Source organism: Procambarus clarkii, chromosome 18, assembly GCF_040958095.1.
Source record: "Procambarus clarkii isolate CNS0578487 chromosome 18, FALCON_Pclarkii_2.0, whole genome shotgun sequence".
Taxonomy (NCBI): Eukaryota; Metazoa; Arthropoda; class Malacostraca; order Decapoda; family Cambaridae; genus Procambarus; species Procambarus clarkii.
The window spans coordinates 23618583-23631920 of NC_091167.1; the positions used below are offsets into that span (position 1 = coordinate 23618583).

Genomic DNA, 13338 nt, shown 5'->3' on the forward strand with positions numbered 1-13338 from the left:
GCTCAGTGTCCCCGCGGCCCGGTCGTCGAGCAGGCCTCCTGGTTGCTGGACTGATCAACCAGGCTGTTAGACGCGGCTGCTCGCAGCCTGACGTATGAGTCACAGCCTGGTTGATCAGGTATCCTTTGGAGGTGCTTACCCAGTTCTCTCTTGAACACTGTGAGGGGTCGGCCAGTTATGCCCCTTATGTGTAGCGGAAGCGTGTTGAACAGTCTCGGGCCTCTGATGTTGATAGAGTTCTCTCTCAGAGTACCTGTTGCACCTCTGCTCTTCAACGGGGGTATTCTGCACATCCTGCCATGCCTTCTGGCCTCATGTGCTGTTATTTCTGTGTGCAGGTTTGGGACCAGCCCCTCAATTATTTTCCACGTGTAAATTATTATGTATCTCTCCCGCCTGCGCTCAAGGGAGTACAGATTTAGGCTCTTTAGTCGGTCCCAGTAATTTAGATGTTTTACTGAGTGGATTCTAGCAGTAAAGGATCTCTGCACGCTCTCCAGGTCAGCAATTTCTCCAGCTTTGAAAGGGGCTGTCATTGTGCAGCAGTACTCCACTCTAGAGAGCACAAGCGTTTTGAAAAGTATCATCATCAGTATAGCATCTCTAGTGTGGAAAGTTCTTGTTATCCAACCTGTCATTTTTCTTGCAGTTGTGACGGCTACTTTATTGTGTTCTTTAACCCTTGCACTGCTCACCTATTTTCGGCAAAAACGTCTTGGTGCAATTGTCAAGGACATATTTTTGTTATTTTTACAAATGTTCAGGTAAATTTAATGTCAAAATGTTTCCAAAGTCAACTATTTCCATTTCAAAACACAAATAGTAATGAAAACATTAAAAAACATTAAAATATAGCCAAATTAAAAAACAAAAAGCACAACTCTCTGAGCGCCTAAAGGCGCTTTGCGCAGTGCAGTGGTTAAAGGTAAGGTCTTCCGACATGAGCACACCCAGAATCTTTACATTGCCTTTTTTGTTCTATGTTATGATTTGCCTGAGTTTTGTACGTGGTTTCTGTTTTTATATTTTCAATTTTTCCGTAGCGCATGAGCTGGAACTTATCCTCGTTAAACACCATATTATTTTCTGTAGCCCATAGAAAGACCTGATCTACATCTGATTGGAGGTTTGCCGTGTCCTCTATGTTGCCAACTCTCATGAAAATCCTAGTGTCATCTGCAAAGGATGATACAGTGCTATAGGTTGTGTTCTGGTCTATGTCCGATATGAAGATGAGAAAAAGTACTGGAGCAAGCACAGTACCCTGGGGGACTGAGCTCTTCACGGTTGATGGGCTGGATTTTATTTTGTTGACTATTACACATTGGGTTCTGTTACAGTAGTCAGGAAATTGTAGATCCATCTGCCTATTTTCTCGGTAATTCCTTTTGAACGCATTTTATGTGCAATAACACCATGGTCACATTTATCAAAGGCTTTTGCGAAATCTGTGTAAATTACATCAGCGTTTTGTTTGTCTTCCATAGCATCTAATGCCATATCATAGTGGTCCAGCAACTGCGACAGGCAAGAGCGCCCTGTTCTGAAACCATGTTGTCCGGGGTTATCTAGATGCTGTGATTCCATGTATTTTGTGATCTTACTTCTTAGCACTCTCTCAAAAATTTTTATGATGTGCGATGTTAGTGCTATCGGTCTGTAATTTTTTGCCTCCGCCTTATTTCCTCCTTTATGGAGTGGTGCTATCTCTGCTGTTTTTAGTATGTCAGGGATAACGCCAGTATCTAGGCTTTGTCTCCACAGAATGTGAAGGGCCTGCGATAGTGGTTTTTTGCAGTTCTTGATGAATATGGAGTTCCAAGAATCCGGGCCTGGTGCAGAGTGCATAGGCATACTGTTTATGGCTTCTTCAAAATCTAGTGGGGATAGGACGACGTCTGATATATGATTTGATGTTGGTATCATATCCATGAAAAATTCATTTGGGTTATCAATCTTTAGTGCATTTAATGGCTCGCTGAAAACAGAGTCGTACTGCTTCCTCAGTAACTCGCTCATTTCTTTGTTGTCATTGGTGAAAGTTCCATCTCCCTTTCGCAGAGGCCCGATACTAGATGTGGTTTTTGATCTTGATTTTGCATAGCAGAAAAAATATTCGGATTTCTCTCTATTTCACTGATGGCCTTTTGCTCTCTTTGCCTCTCCTGAGTTTTGTATGATTCTTGTAGCTTGAGTTCAATTGTTTCTATTTCTCTACCTAACCTTCTTCGCCGTTCTTGAGATGGGAAGTGAGTACTGAGCAGTACTCAAGACGGGACAACACAAGTGACTTGAAGAATACAACCATTGTGATGGGATCCCTGGATTTGAAAGTTCTCGTAATCCATCCTATCATTTTTCTGTCTGTCGCAATATTTGCTTGGTTATGCTCCTTAAATGTTAGGTCGTCAGACATTATTATTCCCAAATCCTTTACATGCTGTTTTCCTACTATGGGTACATTTGATTGTGTTTTGTACTCTGTATTATGTTTAAGGTCCTCATTTTTACCATACCTGAGTACCTGGAATTTATCACTGTTAAACATCATGTTATTTTCTGATGCCCAGTCGAAAACTTTATTAATATCAGCTTGAAGTTTTTCAATGTCTTCAGCCGAGATAATTTTCATACTGATTTTTGTGTCATCTGCAAAGGATGATACGAAGCTGTGACTTGTATTTTTGTCTATATCTGATATGAGAATAAGGAAAAGCAGCGGTGCAAGGACTGTACCCTGAGGTACAGAGCTTTTAACTGCACTTGGACTAGATTTTATATGGTTGACCGTTACTCGCCGAGTCCTGTTTGACAGAAAACCGAGTATCCAGCGTCCTACTTTACCGGTTATTCCCATTGACTTCATTTTGTGTGCTATCACGCCATGGTCACATTTATCGAAAGCCTTTGCGAAGTCCGTGTATATCACATCAGCATTCTGTTTTTCTTCTAATGCCTCAGTGACTTTGTCATAGTGCTCAAGTAGCTGCGAGAGGCATGATCTTCCCGCTCGAAATCCATGTTGGCCTGGGTTGTGAAGGTCATTGGTCTCCATGAAATTGGTGACCTGACTCCTAATCACTCTCTCAAATACTTTTATGATGTGCAATGTTAGTGCAACTGGTCTATAATTCTTTGCCAATGCTTTGCTCCCTCCCTTGTGTAGAGGGGCTATGTCTGCTACTTTAAGTGCATCTGGTATCTCTCCCGTGTCCAAGCTGTTCCTCCACACTATACTGAGTGCCTGTGCTACCGGCACTTTGCATTTCTTTATAAATATTGAATTCCATGAGTCTGGACCTGGGGCCGAGTGCATGGGCATGTTTTCAATTTCTCTTTCCAAATTTAGTGCGCTCGTGTTGATATCAGTTATATTTACAGGGGTTTGAATATCCCGCATAAAGAAATTGTCTGGATCTTCCACTTTCATGTTGTTTATTGGAGTGCTAAACATGTCCTCACACTGCTTTTTTAGGATTTCACTAATTTCTTTGTCATCCTCCGTGTATGAACCTTCACTTGTACGAATAGGTCCAATACTGGCAGTGGTTTTTGCTTTTGATTTCGCATATGTGAAGAAATGTTTTGGATTTTTCTTTATTTCCTGAATTGCTTTCTGTTCTAACTGCCTTTCTTCAGTTTCATATGAGTGTTTCAATTTCCGCTCGATTTCTTCAATCTCCCTATTTAAATTATTCCTTCTTTGACGGGAAATTCGTGTCTGCATAAGCAGTTCCGTTATTTTTTTCCTGCGTTTATAGTGTCGTCTGCGTTCTCTTTCTACGTTGGATCTCTTTCTGGCTTTCCTCAAAGGAACATGTATTAAACAGACTTGATACGCTTCCGAAGTCAGTTTTTCTATTCCTTCTGTAGGACTTGTATTACTTAGAACAGTTTCCCATGGAATGTTTGTAAGTTCCCTGTTTATTATCTCCCAGTCTATCCTTTTATTATTAAAATTGAATTTACTGAATAGCCCCTCTCGCTTTATCAACGTTTTAGGTCTATTCTGAGTATTGATGGTCGTTTGCACTTCAATGAGCTTGTGATCTGAGTATGTGGTATCTGATATCGTAATGTCTCTGATAATGTCTTCATTGTTCGTAAAGACCAGATCTAAAATATTTTCATTTCTCGTTGGCTCCGATATCTGCTGATTGAGTGAAAATTTGTCACAGAATCTAAGTAGCTCTCTAATCTGTGGTTGGTTAGGTCCTGATAGATTTCCTGGTATAATATTATTGTTTGCTATTCTCCACCTGAGACTAGGCAAGTTGAAGTCACCTAGGAAGACAATATCAGGTATCGGGTTCTCCAAATTATCAAGGCTATTCTCTATTTTGTTAATCTGTTCTGTGAATTCCTCAGCCGTTGCATCTGGCGGTTTGTATATTAGAATAATCACTAAATTTATTTTCTCTATTTTTAATCCCAGTACCTCTATCACCTCATTTGTAATGTTAAGGAGCTCCGAGCATACAAGGTCTTCCCTAATATACAGACCCACTCATCCATGTGACCTAATTTTTAATTAAATTAATGTGTTAACACTAACTTTCACTAGTGTCGCGGATCTTAACAAATACTCCTGGCAAGTAACAGTGAAGAAAAGGAGACACTGGAGATTATACATCTGATTATAGTATATGGAGCATCTGATTATAGTATATGGAGCATCTGATTATAGTATATGGAGCATCTGATTATAGTATATGGAGCATCTGATTATAGTATATGGAGCATCTGATTATAGTTTATGGAGCATCTGATTATTGTATATGGAGCATCTGATTATAGTTTATGGAGCATCTGATTATAGCATATGGAGCATCTGATTATAGTATATGGAGCATCTGATTATAGTTTATGGAGCATCTGATTATAGTATATGGAGCATCTGATTATATGGACATTCACAATAACTGCCATAAGAACATTTAGTTAAAACTCAAAAATCCAGCGTTGAATGTAATGAAACACCATTTTTTGGGTGAGACCCAAAGGCTTCCCGGAGCTATCCAGCCTGATATGCTAATGTTAGACTTTGGCATTAGTCATGTGTATGGAGATCTGAGGGCCTACCGGGGACCACGAGCCAGAACCTGGCCCCTCTCTGAGAGGCAAGGGGAGCAATGGCCTATAGAAACCCCCCATGTGGTTGGAAGCATTCTGTGTCTGCCATTGAAAGGGTCAGGCACCCAGAAAGGTAAGCGTTCCAAAACAAATCCCTATTCTGGTGAAAAAATGCTAGCAAAAGCAGAACAAATGGATAGAACTCCCCAAAAAGAATCGAGCAAACGAGCGTGACATCACACGTTGCCTCGCCACTGTCTGCGCAGCTCCCCCCTCTCTGGGAGGGAAAAGGGGGAGCCACAGACCCGCGGACCGGCTATCCACCTTTCAGTTCAGAGGCTGGATGTCAAAACATGCAAAAAAAAATGCGGACCGGGGAAAGGAAGGGATGCCGGGCAGCCTCCGGGTCTCACCCAGAAAATGGCGTTTCATTACATTCAACGCTGGTTTTCTGGGGGGAGCCCCTTTGGCTCCCCAGAGCTAACTACCCACAGAGGAAAAAAGAGGGACGCACCCGGGAGGCGGTCGCCGCACATCCCCAACTCAAAGTCAAGACAACTGGCTGCAACCGCCAACCCAAGGCAGTTGCAGCCAGTTGTCAGACAGGCCTGAATGGGCCAGGGAACGACACGAGACACCGAGCAGCCTGGCTCCTGTATGACCGCCAAAAGCCCTGCGCCCGAATGTCAGCTAGGACATGCCGCCAAAACGGGGAAAGAAAACAGGCTGGCTAGCCGCAATAACACGGTGGATGACCTGGGAGACCCTCACCCGCAAACAGGGAAGAATGGAACCGGGTCATCCCAAAGCGCGTCCCAGACACAGAAGCTGGGGCGCGCAAATAACGGTGGAGGGCCACAACCGAACATAAAACACGATGCACCCCCGGCCTGACCAACCAAGCACCAACAAACCAAGGACCCCTCCGGAAAGTAGCAGCTTCATCCATTCGTATCGGAATGGAGAAATGTCACAAGTGGAGTACCACAGGGTTCAGTTCTTGCACCAGTGATGTTTATTGTGTACATAAATGATCTACCAGTTGGTATACAGAATTATATGAACATGTTTGCTGATGATGCTAAAATAATAGGAAGGATAAGAAATTTAGATGATTGTCATGCCCTTCAAGAAGACCTGGACAAAATAAGTATATGGAGCACCACTTGGCAAATGGAATTTAATGTTAATAAATGTCATGTTATGGAATGTGGAATAGGAGAACATAGACCCCACACAACCTATATATTATGTGAGAAATCTTTAAAGAATTCAGATTAAGAAAGAGATCTAGGGGTGGTTCTAGATAGAAAACTATCACCTAAGGATCACATAAAGAATATTGTGCAAGGAGCCTATGCTATGCTTTCTAACTTCAGAATTGCATTTAAATACATGGATGGCGATATACTAAAGAAATTGTTCATGACTTTTGTTAGGCCAAAGCTAGAATATGCAGCTGTTGTGTGGTGCCCATATCTTAAGAAGCACATCAACAAACTGGAAAAGGTGCAAAGACATGCTACTAAGTGGCTCCCAGAACTGAAGGGCAAGAGCTACGAGGAGAGGTTAGAAGCATTAAACATGCCAAAACTAGAAGACAGAAGAAAAAGAGGTGAAATGATCACTACATACAAAATAGTAACAGGAAAAGATAAAACCGACAGGGAAGATTTCCTGAGACCTGGCACTTCAAGAACAAGAGGTCATAGATTTAAACTAGCTAAACACAGATGCCGAAGAAATATAAGAAAATTCACCTTCGCAAATAGAGTGGTAGACGGTTGGAACAAGTTAAGTGAGAAGGTGGTGGAGGCCAAGACCGTCAGTAGTTTCAAAGCGTTATATGACAAAGAGTGCTGGGAAGACGGGACACCATGAGCGTAGCTCTCATCCTGTAACTACACTTAGGTAATTACACGCGTGTGTATGCACATACACATGTGCACACACACACAGTGTAATTACCTAAGTGTAGTTACAGGATGAGAGCTACGCTCGTGGTGTCCCGTCTTCCAAGCACTTTTTGTCATATAACGCTTTAAAACTACTGACAGTCTTGGCCCCCACCACCTTGGCCCCCACAGACCACAGCACACCAACGTGATGACGTCATGCTCATTTGCTAATTTTCGTTTCAGGAGTTCTGTCTACTTGTTCGGCTTTCGGTAGCAATATTTTCAACAGAACAAGGATTTGTTTTGGGGCGCCTACCTTTCTAGGTGCCAAACCCGGTCGATGGCAGGCATCGAATGCTCCCAATCACAAGAGGGTTTCTATAGGCCATTGCTCCTCGTCTCTCTCTGAGGGGGCCAGGTTCTGGTTTGTGGTCAATGGTAGGCAAGAACTCCATACACTTTGACTGATGCCAGAAAGCTAATAGTTACATATCAGCCTGGATAGCTCCGGGAAGCCGAGGGGGCTCCCCCCAGAAAATAAGGATTTGAGCGTTTGTGAAAAGCTTCTTTCTGTCCTATATCATTTGCTTGCTCCGTCAGTATAAACCCACTGTTGTCTTGAATGCCGAGGGTGTAGAATGGCAGAGTGACATACAAACCAGGAATTAGTGAGTCCTCATTTGGCTGTCATCTATGATTACAAGTTGAAACTTGGAAGAGCTTTGATTTTTGTGGAAAGACTTCTGATGGCCATTTATGGGCAAGATTAATTATTTCTCCTCATTATGATACAACCTTGCTGGAGTGCTTGAAAATGTCCAGTGGGTCTATATTGTATGTTGTCTTGCCTGACTGCACACTTCCCCTCCATGGAAACGGTGGGATCTCAACTCAGGGTTTCACTTCCACATAAGAGATCAAACAAAGGAAAACTTACTTGTACATTGTTGCCAGCGAGATAGAATTCCAAAAGTAGCCAGAGGAACATTGCAATTGTAATGGCAATATAGAAGAAGCCTTCATGTCTGATGCAAAGCAGCAGGAAAGGACAAAGAAATGATGCAGTCACAGAAAGGAGCCGACCCATGACATTTCTTGAGCCAAAGAGAGGCAGTATAAATGAAAGAACTGAAAAGAAAAAACACATTAAAAATAATTTATATATATTCTTAGGATTTAATAATAGAATATTTTGATTTATACAAATTTATTAATTGCCTCTATTTTAATAAAGATTTTCTAGTGTTTTGTTAAGTATATTTTTAAATAGAAAGCAAGGTAATTTGAAAAATATATTACTATATTTAGTATTCTATGGTGTGTATAACAAGTCCTTACTATTCGTAGGGAAAGGGGGCATAAATTTGTGACACTTGAAACTGGTAAACATTCAATACTAAGACGAAGAAGAAATTATTGGAGAAAAATTCTTTGAGTGGATTGAAATGAACCTTTCTGGGTTGCACCTCGGTAGCTCCTATAACTTAATGCACTAACATCATAGAGGTAGACTGACACACCAGGTTTCTGTGATAATCTTTGCCCACCGAAAGCATCTTACACTGACTTACCCCTCCAGAGTGCAAAGAGTAAATGGGGATCAAGGCTCAAGTGAACCACCCTTACAATGAAAGTAACAAAACATCCAAGAAATTTCTCCACACTCTCAAAACAGCTGCATCACCTCCCCCACCCGGGAAGATGTGATAATCTAGAGGATATTAAAGGGAGCTAACATAGTCGGTAAAGTGATCACGTTCAAAACAAGATACAGTAGAACTAGAGTCCACAGGTGGAAACTAGACACACAGATGAGCCTGTGTTTACCTGACCAAGTTTGAATGCTTGTCATCTTGCAACCAGATCAGTCATGCATCTCTGGTGATGACTTCATCAGTAAGTATGTTGCTGTCACTGGCAGGTGGAGAGATGTCAGGAAAAACTTCTTTAACATCAGTTACAAATAAATGGAGTGGGATATAAGGAGAAAAGCAAATCCAATAAGCAACTTCAACCAGAACAAACATATGAGAAACACTAGGAATTAATTGACCAGAGCTAACAGTCGAAAAGTGAGAACCATGTTCAGTCACGACCGACACCGGATCCGCCACATTAGAACCATGGAGGTGAAGGACTGGCGAGACATCTGATCTCCAACCCTCACACTTGGCCATATAGATGGCCCTCTACGGGTCACCGCACTTGCTTTCCGAAACAAAATAAAAGTAACGGGTGTCCCACGGCGACAGTGTTTCTTCCAAACTACAAGCTTACAGCGGACAGCATGAGCACAACCTGCATTCCACCAGGGAATGCACTTCTGCACACCCCTGGAGGTAGAGCGAGGAACAGAGCAGATGGCAGCATCAAAAACAGTGTCATGAAAGAGGAGGAGGGCTTGGGAAAAAGGCAGATCAGAGATGTCGGAAAGAGTAGCACGCAAAGTGAAGAGGTTCCAGTCAGCCCTGGCAAACTGCCACCTAGGGGAGGAGAGGGGGAGGGCAAAAAGAGAAGAAGCTGACAAGGATGGGGAAATGGTCACTGTTATGTAGGTCATCAAGAACCCTCCAGGTGAAGTTCAAATAAAGAGAAAACGAGCAGAGAGAAAGATCATGACAGGAAAGGGTGCGAGTGCGGGAGTCAACATGAGTTGGCTCACCAGAATTAAGAAGAGACGGAAAAGAAGAGAGGACAAAAGGTTTAAGAAGGCGGAACCAGGTGTTTGTAAGATCATCTCCCCAGAGGGTATGCTGACAGTTAAAATCACTCTAAAGGAGCACAGGCTCTGGTAAGGAATCCGACAGGTGTTTAAAATCAGGAAGAGAAAGTGGGACATTCGGGGAAGGGGGGGGGAGGAGAGATATGTGGAACAGACTGTATACCATTTACAGTACTCGCAAGATACGGGCCGCAGAACACTGGATGGGCGACTGAAAAAGTAGCGGGACGAAGGGGATATCAAGATGGATCAAGAGAGCAGCAGTAGAGGCATGGGCCCCAGCAAGAGCTGAAGGCAAAGAAAGAAAGGAATAATCACGGAAGCGACCAGGACGAGCGGCAAGCATTGGCTCCTGGAGACAAACACAAAGCGGGGAAAACTGAGCGATCAGAAGTTGGAGTTAATGGAAGTTGGCATAAACACCCCGAATATTTAATTGAAGAACAGATAGAAAAAAAACAAAGAAGACAAATAAGTGCAATTATGTACTATTCATTGCAGTTAGGAATTGTACTTATTTTCACTTAGTATTAAATCGTATTGTCAAATATATTGTGAATATTTGAGTTTACCTCAAAAACTGAATAGAAAACCACAACCTCACCTAACCGTCTTAGTTTTTGAAGATGATAATTTTATTGCTTCTTAATTACAATTAGTACTTAACCTATAGCTATATTGATATTACAGTTTTATAAAACTAATAAAACAAAACTAAAATATATCAATAAATTGTAAAGGAACTCAGGATATTTTAAAATTTTGTATAAATCTATATTGTTTAATAAACCTGAAAAAGAAATTCCTGATATTTAAAACTTGTGTATTGCAAATTGAAATTGAAAACTTCATCCTAAAATTCTGAGTGTCTTAACAGAAAACGAGTAGAATTAAATCGGGGGAGGGAGTTGGGTATATGTAACAGCCCCATAAGTGCAATTATGCACTGTTTATGACAGTAAGAAAGTGCACTTAGTATTAAATCGTACTGTCATTTTGGAGGATGGGTTGGAAAAAAAACAGCGCTGAATGTAATGAAATGCCATTTTCTGAGTGAGATCCGGAGGCTCCCTGGAGCTTACTAGGCTGATATACTAATGTCAGACTTTGGCATCAGTCATGTGTATGGAGTTCTGTGGGCCTACTGGGGACCACGAGCTCGAACCTGGCCCCCTCAGAGAGGCATGGGGAGCAATTGCCTATAGAAACCCTGGTGTGGTTGGACATAATAATTGAATCACTAATATGTACACCATACTTTTGAGTACAGCAATGGTTCACACATTTTATTATATAAATATATCACAATACACACTATTGAATAATATTACTGCAAAAAGCTAAGAAAAGATCAATCAGACATTGAAATAATTAGGTAATAATATCTTTGTTGCAACTCCCACCTGTCAGTTCGGGTGACACTGACTGACTCTGACGACCGCTCTGTCAACGCCCACATTTTGCCAGACTTCCTCGGCCTATTGGGCCCAAAATATGTCACCTACGATTTATTATTTATTTTTCCCGTGCTCAGGGAACACAAATTAACATTTTTAGAAGACGAAATAATGTTTTAGAATTTTTTTTTCTTGCGCACAGGGGTGTAAATCTCCTCAGGACCCCTTAGCAGCTTAAGGGTTAAGGCTAGCCAGCCTGCAGGCTATCCCCTTTGCCCGTGACGTTCGTAAGTTCGCTGCCGTTGCTTTGGCAACGTGTCCTGGGCTGACATTCAGGCACGGTGTTTTTGGAGGTCAAACAGGGTCCTGGCTGCTCATTACCTACTGAACATTCCTGGGCCTAGACGGGCCTGGGTTGGCAGCTGCAGCCAGTTGTCTCGACTTAGAGTTGACAAGTGAGCAGCGACCACCTCCTGGGTAAGTCCCTATGTTTTTCCTTTGTGGGTAGTTAGCTTCGGGGAGCCGAAGGGGCTTCCCCCAGAAAATCAGCGTTGAATGTAATGAAATGCCATTTTCTGGGTGAGACCCAGAGGCTCCCCAGCATCCCTCCCTCCCTCCGGTCAACGTTTTTTCGCATGTTTTTGACATCCAGCCTCAGAACTGATGGTTGGATGGCAGGCGTGGGGGGGATGGGGGCGCTGCGCAGACAATGGCGCGGCGACGTGTGACGTCATGTGCGTTTGTTTGTTTCTTTTAGGGGAGTTCTATGCACTCGTTCGGCTTTTGGTAGCAATATTTTCACCAGAATAGGGGTTTGTTTTGGGATGCTTACCTTTCTGGGTGCCTGACCCGGTCGATGGCAGACACAGAATGCTTCCAACCACATGGGGGGTTTCTATAGGCCATTGCTCCCCATGCCTCTCTGAGGAGGGCCAGGTTCTGGCTCGTGGTCCCCAGTAGGCAAACAGAAATCCATACACATGACTGATGCCAAAGTCTGACATTAGCATATCAGCCTAGTAAGCTCCGGGGAGCCTCTGGGTTTCACCCAAAAAATGGCATTTCATTACATTCAACACTTGTTTTTTGGTATGTGTGAACATGTCCAGAACACTGTTATATCAAATACATAAAAACAAGGAAATGCTAACTTTTCAGCCTTCATAACCCTTACATAGCTAGTGCAACGATGAACAAGGAGTAATGTTATTCTCCTATCCTACCTAGTAAGCCCCATGCAGATACTTGGTTGATGTAGGGCAAACCTTCCTTTTGCCTGATGCTAAAAGCAGTGGAGTGGACCAAGTACACCGAGCCTACAACCATCATGCCCTGGATATACACTACAGACGGGATGTGTCTTGGAAGGCCGCCGTCACTACTGCACCTGATGTAAGTTGCTTCCGTAATTTAAGGTTTAAAATCATTTTATTCTCAATTATATTATTAATATTCTTTAATTACCATTAACAGAAAAGTTTTTTTGATATTCACTGATTAATTTGTGAAGTATTTCATGTGCAGCAAGCAGACTTTCACACATGTGTAAATACTGTATATTATATTGCCTTATGTAAAGCACAGCATAAATTTTTCATGAATATCATACTCCTAGTTAGAAATCCTTACAAGTAAATTCAACAAAAATGCATAAGCAATTTAAATGGCTTATTTTGACTAACACTCAGCATTGGTACTTCCTGAAGAATGTTTAAGTGCCTGTGAAAACACTAGATGCAAAGTGCAGATTGTGCATCTTTACTCCATACAAGCTTCAAATCCTATATATTCAAATATCTACACACTATCAGTGATCATGAATGCCTTCAGATTCCTTCAGCAGAGCATCTGCAAAACAACATGTGATAAGGTGCAACACCTTTTTATTTAGTGTAGCTGTTTTGCGTAACATACTGTGATGGAAAACATGCTTGCAAAAGATAACCTATTTCAAAGAAAATGATGAGAAGAATTATATCTTGGGAGTGTTAAATCTAAATATGATACAACATGTACATAATTACAGATGTGTACAGGAACACTAGACTCACAAAGGTATGTCTAAGTTTCATGCAATGAAATCATACATGACAAAGGATGGCACATGCGTAAGTTTCCATGAACATCTTAGCTAGTTACTACCTTTAAATCTGACAAATTCCTAAGATTGAATTATGTTACTGCAAAGCAATTCTCTTTAATATTGCATTTACTAAATAATTATGCATGCATGAAGAATGAAATTAAA

The 13338-nt window shown here is 41.9% G+C and overlaps 1 protein-coding gene across 5 annotated transcripts in view; it reads right to left on the reverse strand.

Annotated features, from left to right (window-relative positions):
* The window catches only part of PIG-N (Phosphatidylinositol glycan anchor biosynthesis class N), a 61525-nt gene that overhangs the window by 3533 nt on the left and 44654 nt on the right, over positions 1-13338 (reverse strand). For 3 of the 5 annotated variants that reach the window (XM_045736480.2, XM_045736482.2, XM_069326346.1), the window contains 2 exons: positions 12314-12477; positions 7909-8099 (listed from right to left, as the gene is read on the reverse strand). The exons of 1 other annotated variant lie outside the window; for it this stretch is intronic. In XM_045736480.2, the coding sequence (XP_045592436.1) occupies positions 7909-8099; positions 12314-12477 (355 nt within the window). The remainder of the gene's footprint in view (positions 1-7908; positions 8100-12313; positions 12478-13338) is intronic. One more of the 5 variants, XM_045736481.2, reaches the window with a different exon arrangement.